General features: G+C 48.2%; 1 protein-coding gene across 1 annotated transcript; it reads left to right on the top strand.

Annotated features, from left to right (window-relative positions):
- Positions 1-2,912: 2,912 nt before the first annotated feature.
- LOC141569692 (putative protein SSX6) lies at positions 2,913-8,143 on the top strand. The gene is made up of 6 exons (XM_074323929.2): positions 2,913-3,041; positions 3,525-3,639; positions 3,987-4,085; positions 5,620-5,669; positions 7,226-7,364; positions 8,043-8,143. The coding sequence occupies exons 1-6, from the start codon at positions 2,973-2,975 to the stop codon at positions 8,141-8,143; spliced, it is 573 nt and encodes a 190-aa protein (XP_074180030.1). The 5' UTR covers positions 2,913-2,972.
- Positions 8,144-23,480: the final 15,337 nt, after the last annotated feature.

Genomic DNA, 23,480 nt, shown 5'->3' on the forward strand with positions numbered 1-23,480 from the left:
TAGGTACTGGCATCAGTGCATAGCTTCCCAAGGGGAACACCTTGAGCAGAGCTGCCACTGAGCTCCCAGATGGCTCAAATGGTGGGAGGGTGTCCTCTCAAACACAATGTTGCCGATTCGACTCCCGCAAGGGATGGTGGGCTGTGCCCCCTGCAACTAGCAAAAGCAACTGGACCTGGAGCTGAGATACGCCCTCCACAACTAAGACTGAAAGGACAACAACTTGAAGCTGAACGGCACCCTCCACAACTAAGATTGAAAAGACAACAAACTTGACTTGGGAAAAAAGTCCTGGAAGTACAAACTGTTCCCCAATAAAGTCCTGTTCCCCTTCCCCAATAAAATATTAAAAAATAAATAAATAAACAAAGATTTTCACAAATTAAAAAAAAATTTAAATGGGGAATATCGGGGAACAGTGTGTTTCTCCGGGGCCCATCACCTGCAAGTTGTTGTCCTTCAATATACTTGCCCAATTGGGAATCGAACCAGCAACCCTCTTGTTCAGGGCTCCCATTCTAAGCAAATGAGCCATCCGGCGGCTCCTAGAAATTTTTTGTAAAACAATGTTTCCTCAGTTCATTATAACTGATTGCAAATGGACGTAATATCAATGAAAGAATCCTTTTGATATACATTAAGAGACGTAACTTCCGATAGGGTACGTAGTGGACCCTGCAGAATTAACCGGTAATCCCTGTGGAAGTCTAAAGGACACTTGTGATACGTCAAGAACACATCACAGACTGTTCTTTTCTCTGAGGTGGCCACATCCAAGGCCTAGACGCATAGTTACTCAGCCTGTGTGAGAATTCCTCCTCCCTGAGAAACACACATGCAAGATTGAAAAGTCGATCGATGACTACAGATGTTGTTAATTAAAATCATTGTTAAGGGAATAAATGGGAGGTTTTGCAAAGGCGTGCCAACCAATGCATCCGGTTATGGATATTGTCGTTTTGCGGGCATCTGGCAGATTTAGGCACAGTATTGTACTAAACAGGTACTAATTATTAAAAACATTATGTCTTTGAATAAAATAGAATCACAGCTGCCTTTCCAGTCAGTGGTGTGCAGAGAAAGAACGCATCCCACAATTCACGACAGGAGATTATACTCCCTGTAATGGGGGGAAAAAAGTTATTGGAAGACAGTGGCAAAGGAAACAACCATATATGCTCCACCTCTCCCACTGTATGCCAACACAAGCAAGCCATTTCAACATTTTCCATGTTATGTGGCTTTGCTTTTCACAGGTATTAACCTGAGATATTTGTTATCACTTGTATCATAACAGTCATGCTCACGAGGAGGCAATTGCCACCGTCTACTTAGCTGCAGTATGCTCTCTGGGGTGAATGGATTTATCCCAGACACAGTAACGAGGGCCTTAGACTAAGGGGTGGCGAAGGAATAAAAACACAGCTTAAAATTGTGAAGTAACCACAGAGGTTCTAGGACTTCCCAGGAAAGACCTCCAACTGAGGAAGTAGGAGACAGATCGGAAGGATAGGAGATGGCGTCCCGCAGCGCATATTCCACCTATTAAACTAAACACGAAACACACAGCACACGGTGGGAACACAAGCGGAACGAAAAAGGAACCTGTGAGCATGCGTGCTGAGGGAACTCGTACAATGGGAGTGGCCAGTTGTGGCGGAGGAAAACTTTGCTTGGAGTGAGCGGGCAAATCGTTGTCTCCACCCACTCGGAGAAGGCGTTCCTGGCTCTGGAGCCTGGGTGGTACGACGCACCCCACTCCTGCCTCAAAGTGCCCTGTGCGATCCTGACTTGCAGTGGGCCAAATCCACTTCACTAACTGTTCCGCGTGGTCGAAGGATCCTGGGTAACTGAATAGCGGGTATTCATCTCTGCGGGGACCGACCCCTCACAGACGCCTCACTTCTGAGGTAGGTTTTTCTTCTCTGAGGGTCACCCGGGACAGGTGAAGGTGGGGCGGCAGGCGGAAGAGCTGGGAGCCTCTGGCGATTGTTACTCAAGCGGTAGAGTCTCGGCTGTGCCTCCTGATAGTTCTTCAGATCCATAGGCTTGAGGGACGATGGAAAGCCTTTCGGGGTAATCTCTTTCGGGCAGACGTAAAACTAAAATATCGTCAGGCTCCAAGACTCCCTACTTGCTCGACCTCAGCCTGAGAAATTCCAAATCAGCTGGACACCCCTAATATTCCTCCAGCAGAAATGCCACGTCTACTCCGCGATCCCTTTATTGCCTCCATGGGCATAGAGTGGCAACATTTGTGCCATCTGAAACCCCGAAATATCCTCTACTGAGAGACTCCCTGTGGCCTCAGCTTGGGGAGCACTGGTTTGCTGCACTCAGCAAACCATTCTCAGCTAGGTTCAGGCTTGGACATGCAGCCTCAGAGATTCCCCTCTTTTTCACTCTCATAATTTTCAAATAACCAAGAAATAGCCTCTACATCCACTCATATTACTGACCCTCATTTCTGTTCGGCAGAATAGAACCCCAGGACCCCTGCCGGAAAATGCAGAGCGTATGAACTCTGGGACTTTGCTCCCCCCGCCTTCTGGACTCAACACATCCCCCTTCACAAAATCACATTCTCACGGGCCTGCATCCCCTACAAGTGTTTTCACGTCTGTCCTTCCGGATAAGCCAAAGCCCAGCAGAACGTGTACAAAGAACAGGAACCAACACATTGCAAAGACGCGAGGCTGCTGTGATCACGGCCCCCGTAAACCTGCCATCCTAATCCATACTTGGGTCTGAGACTTGCGGCCCCTCAGTTCTCATCTGACATCCCCCACGTCCTTCCTCGTGGAAAGATAAGCCAAGGATGGGGAAAAGCAGAACCTTGATTCCCGGTGACAGTCTGAGCGTGGCCATTGCTCAGCGCTTTCTCCCCCTGCCTTCTGACACACAGGATCCTTGGCCTCGGGACTGGAGAGACTCGGGCTGTGTCCCTGAGACATCGCACCGTTCCCAGCACCATGGACAGACGCAGCTCCTTTGCAAAGAGCCACAGGGAGGATGCCCAGAAATCACACAAGAAATATAAGGTGAGGTGATGTGGGGGGGAGAGCGGAGTGGTCCACGGGACAGTGCAGGCTGATGAGTTTTCTGCCAAGGTGAGGTCCCAGGCAGTGGGGTTAAGGAGCAGGCTTTCGGCGGGAGCTCCAGGGCCTCGGGGACTTCCACCAGTCTGAGAACTCGCACACCATCCCTGGAGACAACACGGTCTGTGACTTGCACTACATGTGCTGACTCTGGGTCCCTTCCGGAAGGTGAGAGGAAAGCCCTCCACCGGCAATGAAGCACCCCTGCATGCCAGGGGAGAGGCTAAGGCACGTTAGTTACCCTTGCTCTCTCAGTTAGCCATGCCATCGACCAGGAGGAATTCCTGTCTCCAGTTCACAGATCCAACACACAGGTCCTGCCCTGGAGGAGAAGGTCGTGCTCAATGTCAAGCGTTTTACCTGACCTGCTGCCTATTTTGCAAATAATTGTCTGTTTGTTTACTTGCTTGCTTGCTTGCTTGCTAGGCCTTCGATGATATTTCCAAATACTTTTCTAAGAAAGAATGGGCAAAGCTGGGACACTCACAGAAAAGAACCTATGTGTACATGAAGAGAAACTACGACACAATGACTCGTCTAGGTAACAGAAAGTTCTGGGACCAGACAGGCCTGGCAACACATGACCAATGCTCTTTCTGCGTGCATGCCGGGCTTCTTCTAAGGCTGCAGCGAGTGTCCCCTGCTCTCCTTTTGTGCGGGGAGAAACGCCAGGGCAGCTGCTGGGCCTCCTGCGCTTTTCTATCCTGTACTGGGCCGAGGGTGGGAAGTGTCCATGGCGATACTCAGACCTGAATCCTGCACACTTCTTTCTGTCTGTCCCTTATTCGCATCCCACCGACTGAGGAGTTTTACTGTCACTGCTGCCTGTCAGCATCCTCTCTTCCTGTCACCTTTTCTCCTAAAGAACATATATTTTGCTTCTTCTAGGTCTCAATACCACCCTCCCACATTTCATGCGTCCCACGAATCAGACTACAAATGCTCCTGAGAGTGATTCTGATGAAGATCAGAGTCCCGGGAATCAGGGTGAGTGAGCGGAAGGGCCTGGGAAGGGTTTCCTGAAGCCTGACTGCTTCAGGGCCCAGCTGCTCAGGAAGGATTCTCAGAACGTCTTCCTGAGAAAGAACCAAGGCTGAGTGAACAAAATTGCATGGGGAAGGTTCAGTATGGTTAGAGACCATTCATGTAAAACATGTAACATGCAAATTAAGACTATGTATACTTCGTGGATAATAAGTCAATGGCAAACGTATAAAAATCTGAAAGAGAAGAAAAGTCAGGAAATTCAGGAGTGAAGAAGTGGGGAGGGCAGGGATCGGTGAGTGATGCACAGACAACTTCACCTGTGACCTTTTCACAATGTTCTATCACATGTCAGATAAAGATCTCAGAGTGATCTCAACCAGATTTGGGATAATACTGAGATTTGGTTGGATGTGGTGGCACGGCACATGTTTTTCCAATATTATTCCCTGCAATTTTCTGTGCCTGTTAAAGATTTCTTAATATTAAACAGCTATAATTTTTTTTCTACACACTGTTGATGCAACACAAGACAGCGAAGAAAAATGTCATCGAAGGGTAAATCCACTAACTCTTCCCAGAGTCAATTTCATAATAGCGCATAAGAGTCAAAGAAGTATCTTAAAGACAAGGGGATTAAGGCATTCAGTAATGACTTTGAGCAGTTTCCCTGTGTTACCAAACCCGAATAGTCTACTCACCTTTAATTGATCCTGATTCCAAGTGTTCACCTTAGGACAGGGTTGGAAAGCACAACCCCACACACATCTTATCTGTTCATTTCTCATTGAGCTTAAGCAAAGTGGAGTGAAAAATAGGACGGATTCTAGCAATCGTTGCCCATGTGAACAGGGTGTTTACTCACTACAAAGGGGATGGGATGTGTTCAGTGGTCTTCCGCTCTGACAGCACAGTTGTTTGAAGGCAGGAGCAGAACGTTTGTACTGTCTCCAGTAAAACTACGACTCCCGAATTCAACAGGCCAGATTCCACAAGCTCCGCAAATTACTGTCCGGGAGTCCAGACTCAAGAGCTTGACTATCTGCAAAGCTTTTGACACTCCATGAGTGTTCTTATACCTGGAAACCTTCCCAAACCCCGTGATGAAATCACTCCTGGTTCATCACACACTTAACAGCTTCATTGAGGTATAACTGCAAGGCTATAAATTTCACCCAGTTTAATCTATGGTGATTTCTAGTTGCCATACGTCTTAAAGTGGATGGAGTTCACATTCCCAAGCAATCCACTTAATGCTTTAGGGGAACATGTAACAAATACATAACGAACTAGGACAAAGCAGTGGTGTGGTTTAGTTCACATTTTATAAACCGTCGGACGGGAAGTTAGGGATTTCAGCCATAAATAAACGCATACGCCGTTATTACAGATAATTCAGAGGCCCGGTTCCAAATGACCCCTTGACACATAGTGGATCCATCCGGTCTGCTGCAGAATTCCCTGATACTTCGGGAGATTCTGTACGTTGCGAATAGTTGGCAACACAGGACAATTCTGCTTTATCACCTTCTTTTAGATGAAAATCCTCAGGCGGCTTCCGATGTGAAGTGGACAGAACACGAGAAGGCGAGTGTCTCCCAAATGAGAAGGACCACAAGGTTTTGGCCCTCCGTGGACGTGAACATGATACGAGTGGGAGAAAATCGACGTTGGCCTGCACCTCACTGCCTCCCTTACTGGTGTCTCGATTATCACGCCACATGTGGCATCAGTAGCTTGATAATTAACAATTGTGATAGCTGATACTTCTTGTGACCTCGTAGTTATGCCACATATTACTTGGCACAATTCACATGCATTAATTCATTTCAACCTTATGACACCTCTGAGACATTGTTACTGCTGTTGTAGACATATAATAATGGGAATATTAAAAATAATAATAATAATAATAATAATAATAACAACGATGTCACACTACAGAGCTGTTAAATAATTTGCCTGAGACCTAAGGGGCAGTGGTAGTAATCTGAACCAAAGCCCCAAAACAAACCATTTCCAAGCTCGTGAAGGCTTCATATGCTATTTAAGTTCAGGTCGTCTTCCTGGGGCTTTACCCTGGAGATGCTGCTGATGCTTCCCTTTACAGGCTCCCTCTGCAAGAGGAAGTACCGGTCCCCTGTGCTCTGTCACAGGGCCACTCTAAAGGGGCTTGGGAATGACTTGGGCACTAGGACCCTCAATACTGTGAGCTCACCCACCCTGGCCTTCAGGCATCTCTGAAGCATCACATCAGGCCAGGGTCCCCTGAGGGCTGCCTCAATGTGGATTGAATAAGTGATTCCACAATTGCAGATTGTACTTGTTGAGAGGGGAACGGGATCTGGGAGTTGGATTGTCAGTGTAGAGACCATTGAGGAGAAAGTACTCCTTTTTGACATTGCCACTTTTAAAGGGTTCAAAAGCTCAGAAAGTACTTGCACTTGGCCTGTTTTCTGTGTATTGTTCACTGTTTCCTAAACGAGGGAGCAGAATAAAGGTAACGTAATGATTGTCGGTCAAGACACAGCCTGAAACACGCAGAACTGACGCGGGAACCACGTCTTTATTTTCTCATTAAATGATCTTGCCAGGGTAGGGTATTATGTCCCAGCAAGCATACCTTCTTAATGTCTGCATTAATGTCTGTGAACGAACCTTTCCTCTTTCTCCCCATATTCGTGCCCGCACACCATTTTCCAGCAGTGTTTTGTCCCCTCTGTACACTTTAACACTTATTCTCCCAGCAGCAGTCTACTCTCTTATATGCAATGGCTTACATTTCATACACTCCCCTCCTTGCTTTCACAGACCCTGAGATGTCAGATTCTCAGAATGCTATTTCACCCCACAGCTGTCATACACGGCGCTCCCACTACCATGGGGGCTTGTGCTGTTTGCGAGAGTTCGGTCTGGAAAGAGCCTGAACACAAGTGTTCCAGTCCAACAAACACCCTTCCCTTAGGCCGTTCCTTTTCCTTCCAGCCTCCCATGTTCCTCACAACTGAGGTACAGGTTCTGTCGTGATCTCCCAGGGTCGCTGTGATCGTGCATTAAGGCACCGCACGTGAAGACAGTTTGTATGCTTAAAGCACTAGACAACTGCCATTGACACTGCTCGTATGTGATTTTTACATGAAAAGGAGGTGCCCATGGAGCCGGCAAGGGAAGAAAACGATACGATGCCACCACCAGTAACGCCTGCCTCGGAGCCGGCCCCGAAAAAGCTGTGTACCCCAGGAGAAGCGAGTGTGTCTGGTCAGGAGACTGAGAAGATGTCAGGTAAGAGGGAAACATCTGGAAACAACTCTGCCGTCTGGCCTGCAGTGGGGGATGGATCCAGGATGAGCCTGGGTCCAGACTGCGCGTAGGAGCTCACTCGGCTCCAGATAAGACATTAAAACATGACTTCCAAAGTCACAGGCTAAGCTGTCATCCATAGAAAGCCTTTGTCATGGGCAAGTCTTCTCAATTCTCTGAGCTCCCGATTTCTAATCCGTAAAATGGAAGGAATCATAGTTCACGAAATCTTTGAGCCATTTAACGAAATCTACGAAACCAGGTTTATGAAAGGTCCTCAGCAAATGCCCTCTGTAATAACCTGGGACCATCTCTGACTCAGAGTTCTACCCCCGGCCCTCAGCTCAATGTTTGGCACACAATATGCCCCTAAAAATATGTGCTGAAAATACAAGGTCTGCGTGAATGTGCTGGTAAGGAAGGAGTGTGGGAGTCTCATCCTGGCAGTGGGAGGAGCCAGAAGCTAAAAGTCCAAGTGACATTTGGTGTGTACTTGTGCGAATCTAACATCTCAGCCTGTCTGAGCCAGCGGATGTGGACAACAGACCACGTAGAAGGCCCGTGGGCACTTGGCTTAGAGGACGCATCTCATCTGACAAAACAGAGCCCAGCACTCCCCAAAACACCCATCCCCCACACACCAAATCTTTTCTACCACAGGACCCAGCAAAGTGAAGTCTAGTGTCTGGGCACACAGGCTGCGGGAAAGAAAGAGCCGAATTATATATGAAGAGATCAGTGACCCCGAGGAAGATGACTGAATCCGTAAGTGACACTTCAGTCCAAGCCACAGCCTTGGGAAACACACTGTCCTCATAGAACTGGAACCCGGACTGTCACTTCCTCCCCAAACCATTCATTTTTGGGACCTCAGGGGAGCAGCAATGAGGCTAAATGATGATACTTCCCCGCTTTCCACTCCTTACCCTGTATATACAGGGCTTTTCCCCACACAGGATGCCCAGGTGTCCCACACCCCCTGTCAGCATCCGATGTGTAGGCCACACTCTCCTCTAACCTGGGGACTCATAAGATCGTGAGGTAGGGTGGAATCAGAGAGTTCACGGCCCTGCGGGTCTCGATGGGAGCCTGGGGATTGATGGTTCAGGTCATGGCAGCTCACTGCCACTCACTGTCCTCCTCTCTCCTTGCCTCCACCTCAGGGATGTGACACGAGCCCACCATATGAAGAAGAACCTGGTGGCATTGCATGAACATGTGCAAGTCTGTGAACCTCTGGCCTCAGGCCTAGAGCCAGTGAAAGAAAAGTTCACCACCGTGAAACGCTAAGCACGATGCTTCTTACTGTGCGTCTAATATTCTGTCAGGTGTTCGTGTTTCGTTGATGACCAACACTTATCCCTAAGGCCTATTTCTGCCTATGTGTCCAGGCACTTACCTCAGGAAACAAGTATTTTCAGGTGTCTCTGCACAGAAGAGCACTACTTTCCATCTCCCCAGGGCAGTTGTGGGAGACTGATTCCAGACGTTTTTATCTCTGCACTTACGGGCGCACTTTCTATCTCTCTCCATCTGTCTCGCTCTGTCTCTGTCTCTGTTTCTCTCTCTCTCTCTCTCTCTCTCATACACATACACACACATGCACACACACGTGCACACATACACACACACACACACACACACCCCACACATCCCACAAAAACAAACATAAAACAAAGACAGACACTCACAGACGGTACAACTTTGAACACATCCGACCTGCATTCAGCGTGTCATGGAAATGTACCCCTCATCCTGTTCCTTGTGCGGCAGCTGTTCCCTGGCACAGTACCCTGTTTGATGCTCTGTGTCAGACGTTGGCAGTTAATAAACACAATTTTTGCCAGTTCTTTCTTCCTCTCATTGTTGTGCAAACAACCCTGTGCACACGTGTAAGTGTTTCGTGTGCACACATTCCAGGAAGTGCAAGTGCTACGTCAAAGGGCTCCTGCATTCAACAAACACCTAATGGGCATGTGCTGTGCACTGTGTGCTGTTCCTGCTGCTGCAGAGATGTCAGAACCTACAGGGACAAATGTCTTTGCCCACGTGGACTTGACATTGCAGTGGGGGATGTTTCCGGGTTTTATTCGATGGATTCATTGTATCCCAATTAGAGGGCAGGGTTCTGCGAGTGGTGAGACCCTTTCCCTTTACTCCCTGTCAGATTTTCCCGATCAGGGGCTTGAATGGTCTATTGGGGACTGTGTGGGAGGAGACAGATGCTCTGGGTCTGCTCTAATCTCAGGGGAGGTGATGGGAGCCCTCCTCCAGGGGCGCCCGTGCAGAGAGGCAGAGGCTGGGTCCTGGTGGTAGTGGGGGTAACAGAGGATACTGACACGCAGGGGGGATGGAAGAGGGGCGGGCATCCAGGCAAGGGAGGTCCAGGGCCCAGTGTGGCCCACCATAGCCGTCGAAGGGAAGGGCTCCGGGAAGGAGGATATGAGAGTGCAGCTCATCCGGGGGCAGAGGTGCCCCATAACTGTGAGCACACCCTGCCGGGCACTGCAGGGAGACAGGACTGCTGCCTGGGTCAGCGAGGCAGCGGCTCTACCTGTGCCTGGGGAGAACCAAGTTCTACTTTACCCCAATATACTTCTGCATTCCTCACATTTATTCTGCTGCTGATGGACGTCGTGGAAATTCTAAACCACTAGAGAATTACCCAAAAGAGAGCCTGAGGGAGTTGATTTTCTATTCTCCAAGGGAAGTTGGGACCCACAGACTGGATCCCCAGTACGGGAGACAGATGCAGGGAAGGGTGACTTGCTGAGACTCCAGGTCTCGCCAGGGAACGTTTCTCCTTAGGTTCCATGGGCAGATAGAGTGTCCTTCCTTCCTTCTCCTCCATGTGACAAGCAGAGAGTCGATGTTTGCGCCCAACCCCAGTAATCAGCAGTACATTGCACCCCTGAGTTCATGACACCACTATTTGCAATAAGCAAGATATGGAAGTAACCCAAGTGTCCATCAATAGACGTACAGATGAAGAAGTGACATATGTATGTATAAACACACACACACACACACACACACACACACATATATATATATATCTGGTTATGTATATGTATGTTTTCAATGGAATATCAGTCGGCCATAAAAAGAAATGAAATCGTGCGATTTGCAACATCTATGCACCTGGAGGGTATTATGCTAAGTGAAATAAGTCACCAGAGTAAAGCAAGTACCGTATGATTTCATTCAAACATGAAATTTGAAATATAACAAAACACTGACTAAACAAAAGAGAAGCAAACACATACATACGGAGAACCCATCGATGGTTCACAGCTGGGAGTGGAGTTGGCAGCTTGGGTGAAAAAGATGAAGGATTTAAGAAATCCAAATTGCCAGGCAGAAAATGAGTCACAGGGATGGAAAGTGCAGCATAGGGAATAGAGTCAGTAATATTGTCATAAATATGTATAATGTCAGATGGCTACTAGAGTTTGCGGGTTGATCGCTTCATAATTCACATAAATGTCTAATCACTACGTTGTACACCTGAAACTCACATAACGTCAACGGTAATTTAAAAAAGTAAAGATTTTGGGGCCGGCCCGGTGGCTCAGGCCGTTGGAGCTCCGAGCTCCTAACTCCGAATCGAACCGATTCCCACATGGGCCAGTGGGCTCAACCACAAGGATGCCGGTTCAACTCCTCGAGTACCACAAAGGATGGTGGGCTCTACCCCCTGCAACTAAGATTGAACACGACACCTTGAACTGAGCTCGCCCCGGATGGCTCAGTTGGTTGGAGCACGGGCTCTCAACGACAAGGTTGCCAGTTCGATTCCTGCAGTCCCGCAAGGGATGTTGGGCAGCGACCCCTGCAACTAAGATTGAGCACGGCACCTTGAGCTGAGCTGCCGCTGAGCTCCCAGGCCGGCTCAGTTGGTTGGAGCACGTCCTCTCAAACACAAGGTTGCCGGTTCCATTCCTCCACTCCCGCAAGGGATGGTGGGCTGCGCCCCCTGCAGCTAGCAACCGCACTTGGAGCTGAGCTGTGCCCTCCACAACTAAGACTGAAAGGACAACAATTTGAAGCTGAACGGCACCCTCCACAACTAAGATTGAAAGGACAACAACTTGACTGGGAAAAAAAGTCCTGGAAGTACACGCTATTCCCCCAATAAAGTCCTGTTCTCCTTCCCAAATAAAGTCTTTAAAAAAAAAAAAAAATTAAAGATTTTTAGAAATTAAGAAAATAAAAATTTTTCAATGGGGAATATCGGGAACAGTGTGTTTCTCCGGGTCCCATCAACTGCAATTTGTTGTCCTTCAATGTGCTTGTGGAGGATGCAGCTCACTGGCCCATATGGGAATCGAACCGGCAACCCTCTTGTTCACGGCTCCCATTCTCAGCAACTGAGCCATCCGGGGGCTCCTAGAAATTTTTTGTAAAACCATCGTTCCTCGATTGATTATAGCTGATTGCAAATGCCCGTAATATCAATGAAAGGATCCTTTTGATGTACATTAAGAGACGTAACTTCCGATAGGGTAGGTAGTGGACCCTGCAGAATTAACCGGTAATCCCTGTGGAAGTCTAAAGGACACTTGTGATATGTCAAGAACACATCACAGACTGTTCTTTTCTCTGAGGTGGCCACATCCAAGGCCTAGACGCATAGTTACTCAGCCTGTGTGAGAATTCCTCCTCCCTGAGAAACACACATGCAAGATTGAAAAGTCGATCGATGACTACAGATGTTATTAATTGAAATCATTGTTAAGGGAATAAATGGGAGGTTTTGCAAAGGCGTGCCAACCAATGCATCCGGTTATGGATATTGTCGTTTTGCGGGCATCTGGCAGATTTAGGCACAGTATTGTACTAAACAGGTACTAATTATTAAAAACATTATGTCTTTGAATAAAATAGAATCACAGCTGCCTTTCCAGTCAGTGGTGTGCAGAGAAAGAACGCATCCCACAATTCACGACAGGAGATTATACTCCCTGTAATGGGGGGAAAAAAGTTATTGGAAGACAGTGGCAAAGGAAACAACCATATATGCTCCACCTCTCCCACTGTATGCCAACACAAGCAAGCCATTTCAACATTTTCCATGTTATGTGGCTTTGCTTTTCACAGGTATTAACCTGAGATATTTGTTATCACTTGTATCATAACAGTCATGCTCACGAGGAGGCAATTGCCACCGTCTACTTAGCTGCAGTATGCTCTCTGGGGTGAATGGATTTATCCCAGACACAGTAACGAGGGCCTTAGACTAAGGGGTGGCGAAGGAATAAAAACACAGCTTAAAATTGTGAAGTAACCACAGAGGTTCTAGGACTTCCCAGGAAAGACCTCCAACTGAGGAAGTAGGAGACAGATCGGAAGGATAGGAGATGGCGTCCCGCAGCGCATATTCCACCTATTAAACTAAACACGAAACACACAGCACACGGTGGGAACACAAGCGGAACGAAAAAGGAACCTGTGAGCATGCGTGCTGAGGGAACTCGTACAATGGGAGTGGCCAGTTGTGGCGGAGGAAAACTTTGCTTGGAGTGAGCGGGCAAATCGTTGTCTCCACCCACTCGGAGAAGGCGTTCCTGGCTCTGGAGCCTGGGTGGTACGACGCACCCCACTCCTGCCTCAAAGTGCCCTGTGCGATCCTGACTTGCAGTGGGCCAAATACACTTCACTAACTGTTCCGCGTGGTCGAAGGATCCTGGGTAACTGAATAGCGGGTATTCATCTCTGCGGGGACCGACCCCTCACAGACGCCTCACTTCTGAGGTAGGTTTTTCTTCTCTGAGGGTCACCCGGGACAGGTGAAGGTGGGGCGGCAGGCGGAAGAGCTGGGAGCCTCTGGCGATTGTTACTCAAGCGGTAGAGTCTCGGCTGTGCCTCCTGATAGTTCTTCAGATCCATAGGCTTGAGGGACGATGGAAAGCCTTTCGGGGTAATCTCTTTCGGGCAGACGTAAAACTAAAATATCGTCAGGCTCCAAGACTCCCTACTTGCTCGACCTCAGCCTGAGAAATTCCAAATCAGCTGGACACCCCTAATATTCCTCCAGCAGAAATGCCACGTCTACTCCGCGATCCCTTTATTGCCTCCATGGGCATAGAGTGGCAACATTTGTGCCATCTGAAACCCCGAAATATCCTCTACTGAGAGACTCCCTGTGGCCTCAGCTTGGGGAGCACTGGTTTGCTGCACTCAGCAAACCATTCTCAGCTAGGTTCAGGCCTGGACATGCAGCCTCAGAGATTCCCCTCTTTTTCACTCTCATAATTTTCAAATAACCAAGAAATAGCCTCTACATCCACTCATATTACTGACCCTCATTTCTGTTCGGCAGAATAGAACCCCAGGACCCCTGCCGGAAAATGCAGAGCGTATGAACTCTGGGACTTTGCTCCCCCCGCCTTCTGGACTCAACACATCCCCCTTCACAAAATCACATTCTCACGGGCCTGCATCCCCTACAAGTGTTTTCACGTCTGTCCTTCCGGATAAGCCAAAGCCCAGCAGAACGTGTACAAAGAACAGGAACCAACACATTGCAAAGACGCGAGGCTGCTGTGATCACGGCCCCCGTAAACCTGCCATCCTAATCCATACTTGGGTCTGAGACTTGCGGCCCCTCAGTTCTCATCTGACATCCCCCACGTCCTTCCTCGTGGAAAGATAAGCCAAGGATGGGGAAAAGCAGAACCTTGATTCCCGGTGACAGTCTGAGCGTGGCCATTGCTCAGCGCTTTCTCCCCCTGCCTTCTGACACACAGGATCCTTGGCCTCGGGACTGGAGAGACTCGGGCTGTGTCCCTGAGACATCGCACCGTTCCCAGCACCATGGACAGACGCAGCTCCTTTGCAAAGAGCCACAGGGAGGATGCCCAGAAATCACACAAGAAATATAAGGTGAGGTGATGTGGGGGGGAGAGCGGAGTGGTCCACGGGACAGTGCAGGCTGATGAGTTTTCTGCCAAGGTGAGGTCCCAGGCAGTGGGGTTAAGGAGCAGGCTTTCGGCGGGAGCTCCAGGGCCTCGGGGACTTCCACCAGTCTGAGAACTCGCACACCATCCCTGGAGACAACACGGTCTGTGACTTGCACTACATGTGCTGACTCTGGGTCCCTTCCGGAAGGTGAGAGGAAAGCCCTCCACCGGCAATGAAGCACCCCTGCATGCCAGGGGAGAGGCTAAGGCACGTTAGTTACCCTTGCTCTCTCAGTTAGCCATGCCATCGACCAGGAGGAATTCCTGTCTCCAGTTCACAGATCCAACACACAGGTCCTGCCCTGGAGGAGAAGGTCGTGCTCAATGTCAAGCGTTTTACCTGACCTGCTGCCTATTTTGCAAATAATTGTCTGTTTGTTTACTTGCTTGCTTGCTTGCTTGCTAGGCCTTCGATGATATTTCCAAATACTTTTCTAAGAAAGAATGGGCAAAGCTGGGACACTCACAGAAAAGAACCTATGTGTACATGAAGAGAAACTACGACACAATGACTCGTCTAGGTAACAGAAAGTTCTGGGACCAGACAGGCCTGGCAACACATGACCAATGCTCTTTCTGCGTGCATGCCGGGCTTCTTCTAAGGCTGCAGCGAGTGTCCCCTGCTCTCCTTTTGTGCGGGGAGAAACGCCAGGGCAGCTGCTGGGCCTCCTGCGCTTTTCTATCCTGTACTGGGCCGAGGGTGGGAAGTGTCCATGGCGATACTCAGACCTGAATCCTGCACACTTCTTTCTGTCTGTCCCTTATTCGCATCCCACCGACTGAGGAGTTTTACTGTCACTGCTGCCTGTCAGCATCCTCTCTTCCTGTCACCTTTTCTCCTAAAGAACATATATTTTGCTTCTTCTAGGTCTCAATACCACCCTCCCACATTTCATGCGTCCCACGAATCAGACTACAAATGCTCCTGAGAGTGATTCTGATGAAGATCAGAGTCCCGGGAATCAGGGTGAGTGAGCAGAAGGGCCTGGGAAGGGTTTCCTGAAGCCTGACTGCTTCAGGGCCCAGCTGCTCAGGAAGGATTCTCAGAACGTCTTCCTGAGAAAGAACCAAGGCTGAGTGAACAAAATTGCATGGGGAAGGTTCAGTATGGTTAGAGACCATTCATGTAAAACATGTAACATGCAAATTAAGACTATGTATACTTCGTGGATAATAAGTCAATGGCAAACGTATAAAAATCTGAAAGAGAAGAAAAGTCAGGAAATTCAGGAGTGAAGAAGTGGGGAGGGCAGGGATCGGTGAGTGATGCACAGACAACTTCACCTGTGACCTTTTCACAATGTTCTATCACATGTCAGATAAAGATCTCAGAGTGATCTCAACCAGATTTGGGATAATACTGAGATTTGGTTGGATGTGGTGGCACGGCACATGTTTTTCCAATATTATTCCCTGCAATTTTCTGTGCCTGTTAAAGATTTCTTAATATTAAACAGCTATAATTTTTTTTCTACACACTGTTGATGCAACACAAGACAGCGAAGAAAAATGTCATCGAAGGGTAAATCCACTAACTCTTCCCAGAGTCAATTTCATAATAGCGCATAAGAGTCAAAGAAGTATCTTAAAGACAAGGGGATTAAGGCATTCAGTAATGACTTTGAGCAGTTTCCCTGTGTTACCAAACCCGAATAGTCTACTCACCTTTAATTGATCCTGATTCCAAGTGTTCACCTTAGGACAGGGTTGGAAAGCACAACCCCACACACATCTTATCTGTTCATTTCTCATTGAGCTTAAGCAAAGTGGAGTGAAAAATAGGACGGATTCTAGCAATCGTTGCCCATGTGAACAGGGTGTTTACTCACTACAAAGGGGATGGGATGTGTTCAGTGGTCTTCCGCTCTGACAGCACAGTTGTTTGAAGGCAGGAGCAGAACGTTTGTACTGTCTCCAGTAAAACTACGACTCCCGAATTCAACAGGCCAGATTCCACAAGCTCCGCAAATTACTGTCCGGGAGTCCAGACTCAAGAGCTTGACTATCTGCAAAGCTTTTGACACTCCATGAGTGTTCTTATACCTGGAAACCTTCCCAAACCCCGTGATGAAATCACTCCTGGTTCATCACACACTTAACAGCTTCATTGAGGTATAACTGCAAGGCTATAAATTTCACCCAGTTTAATCTATGGTGATTTCTAGTTGCCATACGTCTTAAAGTGGATGGAGTTCACATTCCCAAGCAATCCACTTAATGCTTTAGGGGAACATGTAACAAATACATAACGAACTAGGACAAAGCAGTGGTGTGGTTTAGTTCACATTTTATAAACCGTCGGACGGGAAGTTAGGGATTTCAGCCATAAATAAACGCATACGCCGTTATTACAGATAATTCAGAGGCCCGGTTCCAAATGACCCCTTGACACATAGTGGATCCATCCGGTCTGCTGCAGAATTCCCTGATACTTCGGGAGATTCTGTACGTTGCGAATAGTTGGCAACACAGGACAATTCTGCTTTATCACCTTCTTTTAGATGAAAATCCTCAGGCGGCTTCCGATGTGAAGTGGACAGAACACGAGAAGGCGAGTGTCTCCCAAATGAGAAGGACCACAAGGTTTTGGCCCTCCGTGGACGTGAACATGATACGAGTGGGAGAAAATCGACGTTGGCCTGCACCTCACTGCCTCCCTTACTGGTGTCTCGATTATCACGCCACATGTGGCATCAGTAGCTTGATAATTAACAATTGTGATAGCTGATACTTCTTGTGACCTCGTAGTTATGCCACATATTACTTGGCACAATTCACATGCATTAATTCATTTCAACCTTATGACACCTCTGAGACATTGTTACTGCTGTTGTAGACATATAATAATGGGAATATTAAAAATAATAATAATAATAATAATAATAATAATAACAACGATGTCACACTACAGAGCTGTTAAATAATTTGCCTGAGACCTAAGGGGCAGTGGTAGTAATCTGAACCAAAGCCCCAAAACAAACCATTTCCAAGCTCGTGAAGGCTTCATATGCTATTTAAGTTCAGGTCGTCTTCCTGGGGCTTTACCCTGGAGATGCTGCTGATGCTTCCCTTTACAGGCTCCCTCTGCAAGAGGAAGTACCGGTCCCCTGTGCTCTGTCACAGGGCCACTCTAAAGGGGCTTGGGAATGACTTGGGCACTAGGACCCTCAATACTGTGAGCTCACCCACCCTGGCCTTCAGGCATCTCTGAAGCATCACATCAGGCCAGGGTCCCCTGAGGGCTGCCTCAATGTGGATTGAATAAGTGATTCCACAATTGCAGATTGTACTTGTTGAGAGGGGAACGGGATCTGGGAGTTGGATTGTCAGTGTAGAGACCATTGAGGAGAAAGTACTCCTTTTTGACATTGCCACTTTTAAAGGGTTCAAAAGCTCAGAAAGTACTTGCACTTGGCCTGTTTTCTGTGTATTGTTCACTGTTTCCTAAACGAGGGAGCAGAATAAAGGTAACGTAATGATTGTCGGTCAAGACACAGCCTGAAACACGCAGAACTGACGCGGGAACCACGTCTTTATTTTCTCATTAAATGATCTTGCCAGGGTAGGGTATTATGTCCCAGCAAGCATACCTTCTTAATGTCTGCATTAATGTCTGTGAACGAACCTTTCCTCTTTCTCCCCATATTCGTGCCCGCACACCATTTTCCAGCAGTGTTTTGTCCCCTCTGTACACTTTAACACTTATTCTCCCAGCAGCAGTCTACTCTCTTATATGCAATGGCTTACATTTCATACACTCCCCTCCTTGCTTTCACAGACCCTGAGATGTCAGATTCTCAGAATGCTATTTCACCCCACAGCTGTCATACACGGCGCTCCCACTACCATGGGGGCTTGTGCTGTTTGCGAGAGTTCGGTCTGGAAAGAGCCTGAACACAAGTGTTCCAGTCCAACAAACACCCTTCCCTTAGGCCGTTCCTTTTCCTTCCAGCCTCCCATGTTCCTCACAACTGAGGTACAGGTTCTGTCGTGATCTCCCAGGGTCGCTGTGATCGTGCATTAAGGCACCGCACGTGAAGACAGTTTGTATGCTTAAAGCACTAGACAACTGCCATTGACACTGCTCGTATGTGATTTTTACATGAAAAGGAGGTGCCCATGGAGCCGGCAAGGGAAGAAAACGATACGATGCCACCACCAGTAACGCCTGCCTCGGAGCCGGCCCCGAAAAAGCTGTGTACCCCAGGAGAAGCGAGTGTGTCTGGTCAGGAGACTGAGAAGATGTCAGGTAAGAGGGAAACATCTGGAAACAACTCTGCCGTCTGGCCTGCAGTGGGGGATGGATCCAGGATGAGCCTGGGTCCAGACTGCGCGTAGGAGCTCACTCGGCTCCAGATAAGACATTAAAACATGACTTCCAAAGTCACAGGCTAAGCTGTCATCCATAGAAAGCCTTTGTCATGGGCAAGTCTTCTCAATTCTCTGAGCTCCCGATTTCTAATCCGTAAAATGGAAGGAATCATAGTTCACGAAATCTTTGAGCCATTTAACGAAATCTACGAAACCAGGTTTATGAAAGGTCCTCAGCAAATGCCCTCTGTAATAACCTGGGACCATCTCTGACTCAGAGTTCTACCCCCGGCCCTCAGCTCAATGTTTGGCACACAATATGCCCCTAAAAATATGTGCTGAAAATACAAGGTCTGCGTGAATGTGCTGGTAAGGAAGGAGTGTGGGAGTCTCATCCTGGCAGTGGGAGGAGCCAGAAGCTAAAAGTCCAAGTGACATTTGGTGTGTACTTGTGCAAATCTAACATCTCAGCCTGTCTGAGCCAGCGGATGTGGACAACAGACCACGTAGAAGGCCCGTGGGCACTTGGCTTAGAGGACGCATCTCATCTGACAAAACAGAGCCCAGCACTCCCCAAAACACCCATCCCCCACACACCAAATCTTTTCTACCACAGGACCCAGCAAAGTGAAGTCTAGTGTCTGGGCACACAGGCTGCGGGAAAGAAAGAGCCGAATTATATATGAAGAGATCAGTGACCCCGAGGAAGATGACTGAATCCGTAAGTGACACTTCAGTCCAAGCCACAGCCTTGGGAAACACACTGTCCTCATAGAACTGGTACCCGGACTGTCACTTCCTCCCCAAACCATTCATTTTTGGGACCTCAGGGGAGCAGCAATGAGGCTAAATGATGATACTTCCCCGCTTTCCACTCCTTACCCTGTATATACAGGGCTTTTCCCCACACAGGATGCCCAGGTGTCCCACACCCCCTGTCAGCATCCGATGTGTAGGCCACACTCTCCTCTAACCTGGGGACTCATAAGATCGTGAGGTAGGGTGGAATCAGAGAGTTCACGGCCCTGCGGGTCTCGATGGGAGCCTGGGGATTGATGGTTCAGGTCATGGCAGCTCACTGCCACTCACTGTCCTCCTCTCTCCTTGCCTCCACCTCAGGGATGTGACACGAGCCCACCATATGAAGAAGAACCTGGTGGCATTGCATGAACATGTGCAAGTCTGTGAACCTCTGGCCTCAGGCCTAGAGCCAGTGAAAGAAAAGTTCACCACCGTGAAACGCTAAGCACGATGCTTCTTACTGTGCGTCTAATATTCTGTCAGGTGTTCGTATTTCGTTGATGACCAACACTTATCCCTAAGGCCTATTTCTGCCTATGTGTCCAGGCACTTACCTCAGGAAACAAGTATTTTCAGGTGTCTCTGCACAGAAGAGCACTACTTTCCATCTCCCCAGGGCAGTTGTGGGAGACTGATTCCAGACGTTTTTATCTCTGCACTTACGGGCGCACTTTCTATCTCTCTCCATCTGTCTCGCTCTGTCTCTGTCTCTGTTTCTCTCTCTCTCTCTCTCTCTCTCATACACATACACACACATGCACACACACGTGCACACATACACACACACACACACACACACCCCACACATCCCACAAAAACAAACATAAAACAAAGACAGACACTCACAGACGGTACAACTTTGAACACATCCGACCTGCATTCAGCGTGTCATGGAAATGTACCCCTCATCCTGTTCCTTGTGCGGCAGCTGTTCCCTGGCACAGTACCCTGTTTGATGCTCTGTGTCAGACGTTGGCAGTTAATAAACACAATTTTTGCCAGTTCTTTCTTCCTCTCATTGTTGTGCAAACAACCCTGTGCACACGTGTAAGTGTTTCGTGTGCACACATTCCAGGAAGTGCAAGTGCTACGTCAAAGGGCTCCTGCATTCAACAAACACCTAATGGGCATGTGCTGTGCACTGTGTGCTGTTCCTGCTGCTGCAGAGATGTCAGAACCTACAGGGACAAATGTCTTTGCCCACGTGGACTTGACATTGCAGTGGGGGATGTTTCCGGGTTTTATTCGATGGATTCATTGTATCCCAATTAGAGGGCAGGGTTCTGCGAGTGGTGAGACCCTTTCCCTTTACTCCCTGTCAGATTTTCCCGATCAGGGGCTTGAATGGTCTATTGGGGACTGTGTGGGAGGAGACAGATGCTCTGGGTCTGCTCTAATCTCAGGGGAGGTGATGGGAGCCCTCCTCCAGGGGCGCCCGTGCAGAGAGGCAGAGGCTGGGTCCTGGTGGTAGTGGGGGTAACAGAGGATACTGACACGCAGGGGGGATGGAAGAGGGGCGGGCATCCAGGCAAGGGAGGTCCAGGGCCCAGTGTGGCCCACCATAGCCGTCGAAGGGAAGGGCTCCGGGAAGGAGGATATGAGAGTGCAGCTCATCCGGGGGCAGAGGTGCCCCATAACTGTGAGCACACCCTGCCGGGCACTGCAGGGAGACAGGACTGCTGCCTGGGTCAGCGAGGCAGCGGCTCTACCTGTGCCTGGGGAGAACCAAGTTCTACTTTACCCCAATATACTTCTGCATTCCTCACATTTATTCTGCTGCTGATGGACGTCGTGGAAATTCTAAACCACTAGAGAATTACCCAAAAGAGAGCCTGAGGGAGTTGATTTTCTATTCTCCAAGGGAAGTTGGGACCCACAGACTGGATCCCCAGTACGGGAGACAGATGCAGGGAAGGGTGACTTGCTGAGACTCCAGGTCTCGCCAGGGAACGTTTCTCCTTAGGTTCCATGGGCAGATAGAGTGTCCTTCCTTCCTTCTCCTCCATGTGACAAGCAGAGAGTCGATGTTTGCGCCCAACCCCAGTAATCAGCAGTACATTGCACCCCTGAGTTCATGACACCACTATTTGCAATAAGCAAGATATGGAAGTAACCCAAGTGTCCATCAATAGACGTACAGATGAAGAAGTGACATATGTATGTATAAACACACACACACACACACACACACACACACATATATATATATATCTGGTTATGTATATGTATGTTTTCAATGGAATATCAGTCGGCCATAAAAAGAAATGAAATCGTGCGATTTGCAACATCTATGCACCTGGAGGGTATTATGCTAAGTGAAATAAGTCACCAGAGTAAAGCAAGTACCGTATGATTTCATTCAAACATGAAATTTGAAATATAACAAAACACTGACTAAACAAAAGAGAAGCAAACACATACATACGGAGAACCCATCGATGGTTCACAGCTGGGAGTGGAGTTGGCAGCTTGGGTGAAAAAGATGAAGGATTTAAGAAATCCAAATTGCCAGGCAGAAAATGAGTCACAGGGATGGAAAGTGCAGCATAGGGAATAGAGTCAGTAATATTGTCATAAATATGTATAATGTCAGATGGCTACTAGAGTTTGCGGGTTGATCGCTTCATAATTCACATAAATGTCTAATCACTACGTTGTACACCTGAAACTCACATAACGTCAACGGTAATTTAAAAAAGTAAAGATTTTGGGGCCGGCCCGGTGGCTCAGGCCGTTGGAGCTCCGAGCTCCTAACTCCGAATCGAACCGATTCCCACATGGGCCAGTGGGCTCAACCACAAGGATGCCGGTTCAACTCCTCGAGTACCACAAAGGATGGTGGGCTCTACCCCCTGCAACTAAGATTGAACACGACACCTTGAACTGAGCTCGCCCCGGATGGCTCAGTTGGTTGGAGCACGGGCTCTCAACGACAAGGTTGCCAGTTCGATTCCTGCAGTCCCGCAAGGGATGTTGGGCAGCGACCCCTGCAACTAAGATTGAGCACGGCACCTTGAGCTGAGCTGCCGCTGAGCTCCCAGGCCGGCTCAGTTGGTTGGAGCACGTCCTCTCAAACACAAGGTTGCCGGTTCCATTCCTCCACTCCCGCAAGGGATGGTGGGCTGCGCCCCCTGCAGCTAGCAACCGCACTTGGAGCTGAGCTGTGCCCTCCACAACTAAGACTGAAAGGACAACAATTTGAAGCTGAACGGCACCCTCCACAACTAAGATTGAAAGGACAACAACTTGACTGGGAAAAAAAGTCCTGGAAGTACACGCTATTCCCCCAATAAAGTCCTGTTCTCCTTCCCAAATAAAGTCTTTAAAAAAAAAAAAAAATTAAAGATTTTTAGAAATTAAGAAAATAAAAATTTTTCAATGGGGAATATCGGGAACAGTGTGTTTCTCCGGGTCCCATCAACTGCAATTTGTTGTCCTTCAATGTGCTTGTGGAGGATGCAGCTCACTGGCCCATATGGGAATCGAACCGGCAACCCTCTTGTTCACGGCTCCCATTCTCAGCAACTGAGCCATCCGGGGGCCCCTAGAAATTTTTTGTAAAACCATCGTTCCTCGATTGATTATAGCTGATTGCAAATGCCCGTAATATCAATGAAAGGATCCTTTTGATGTACATTAAGAGACGTAACTTCCGATAGGGTAGGTAGTGGACCCTGCAGAATTAACCGGTAATCCCTGTGGAAGTCTAAAGGACACTTGTGATATGTCAAGAACACATCACAGACTGTTCTTTTCTCTGAGGTGGCCACATCCAAGGCCTAGACGCATAGTTACTCAGCCTGTGTGAGAATTCCTCCTCCCTGAGAAACACACATGCAAGATTGAAAAGTCGATCGATGACTACAGATGTTGTTAATTAAAATCATTGTTAAGGGAATAAATGGGAGGTTTTGCAAAGGCGTGCCAACCAATGCATCCGGTTATGGATATTGTCGTTTTGCGGGCATCTGGCAGATTTAGGCACAGTATTGTACTAAACAGGTACTAATTATTAAAAACATTA

This window comes from Rhinolophus sinicus, chromosome 18 (genome assembly GCF_057876585.1).
Source record: "Rhinolophus sinicus isolate RSI-liver-muscle chromosome 18, RSI-T2T, whole genome shotgun sequence".
Classification (NCBI taxonomy): Eukaryota; Metazoa; Chordata; class Mammalia; order Chiroptera; family Rhinolophidae; genus Rhinolophus; species Rhinolophus sinicus.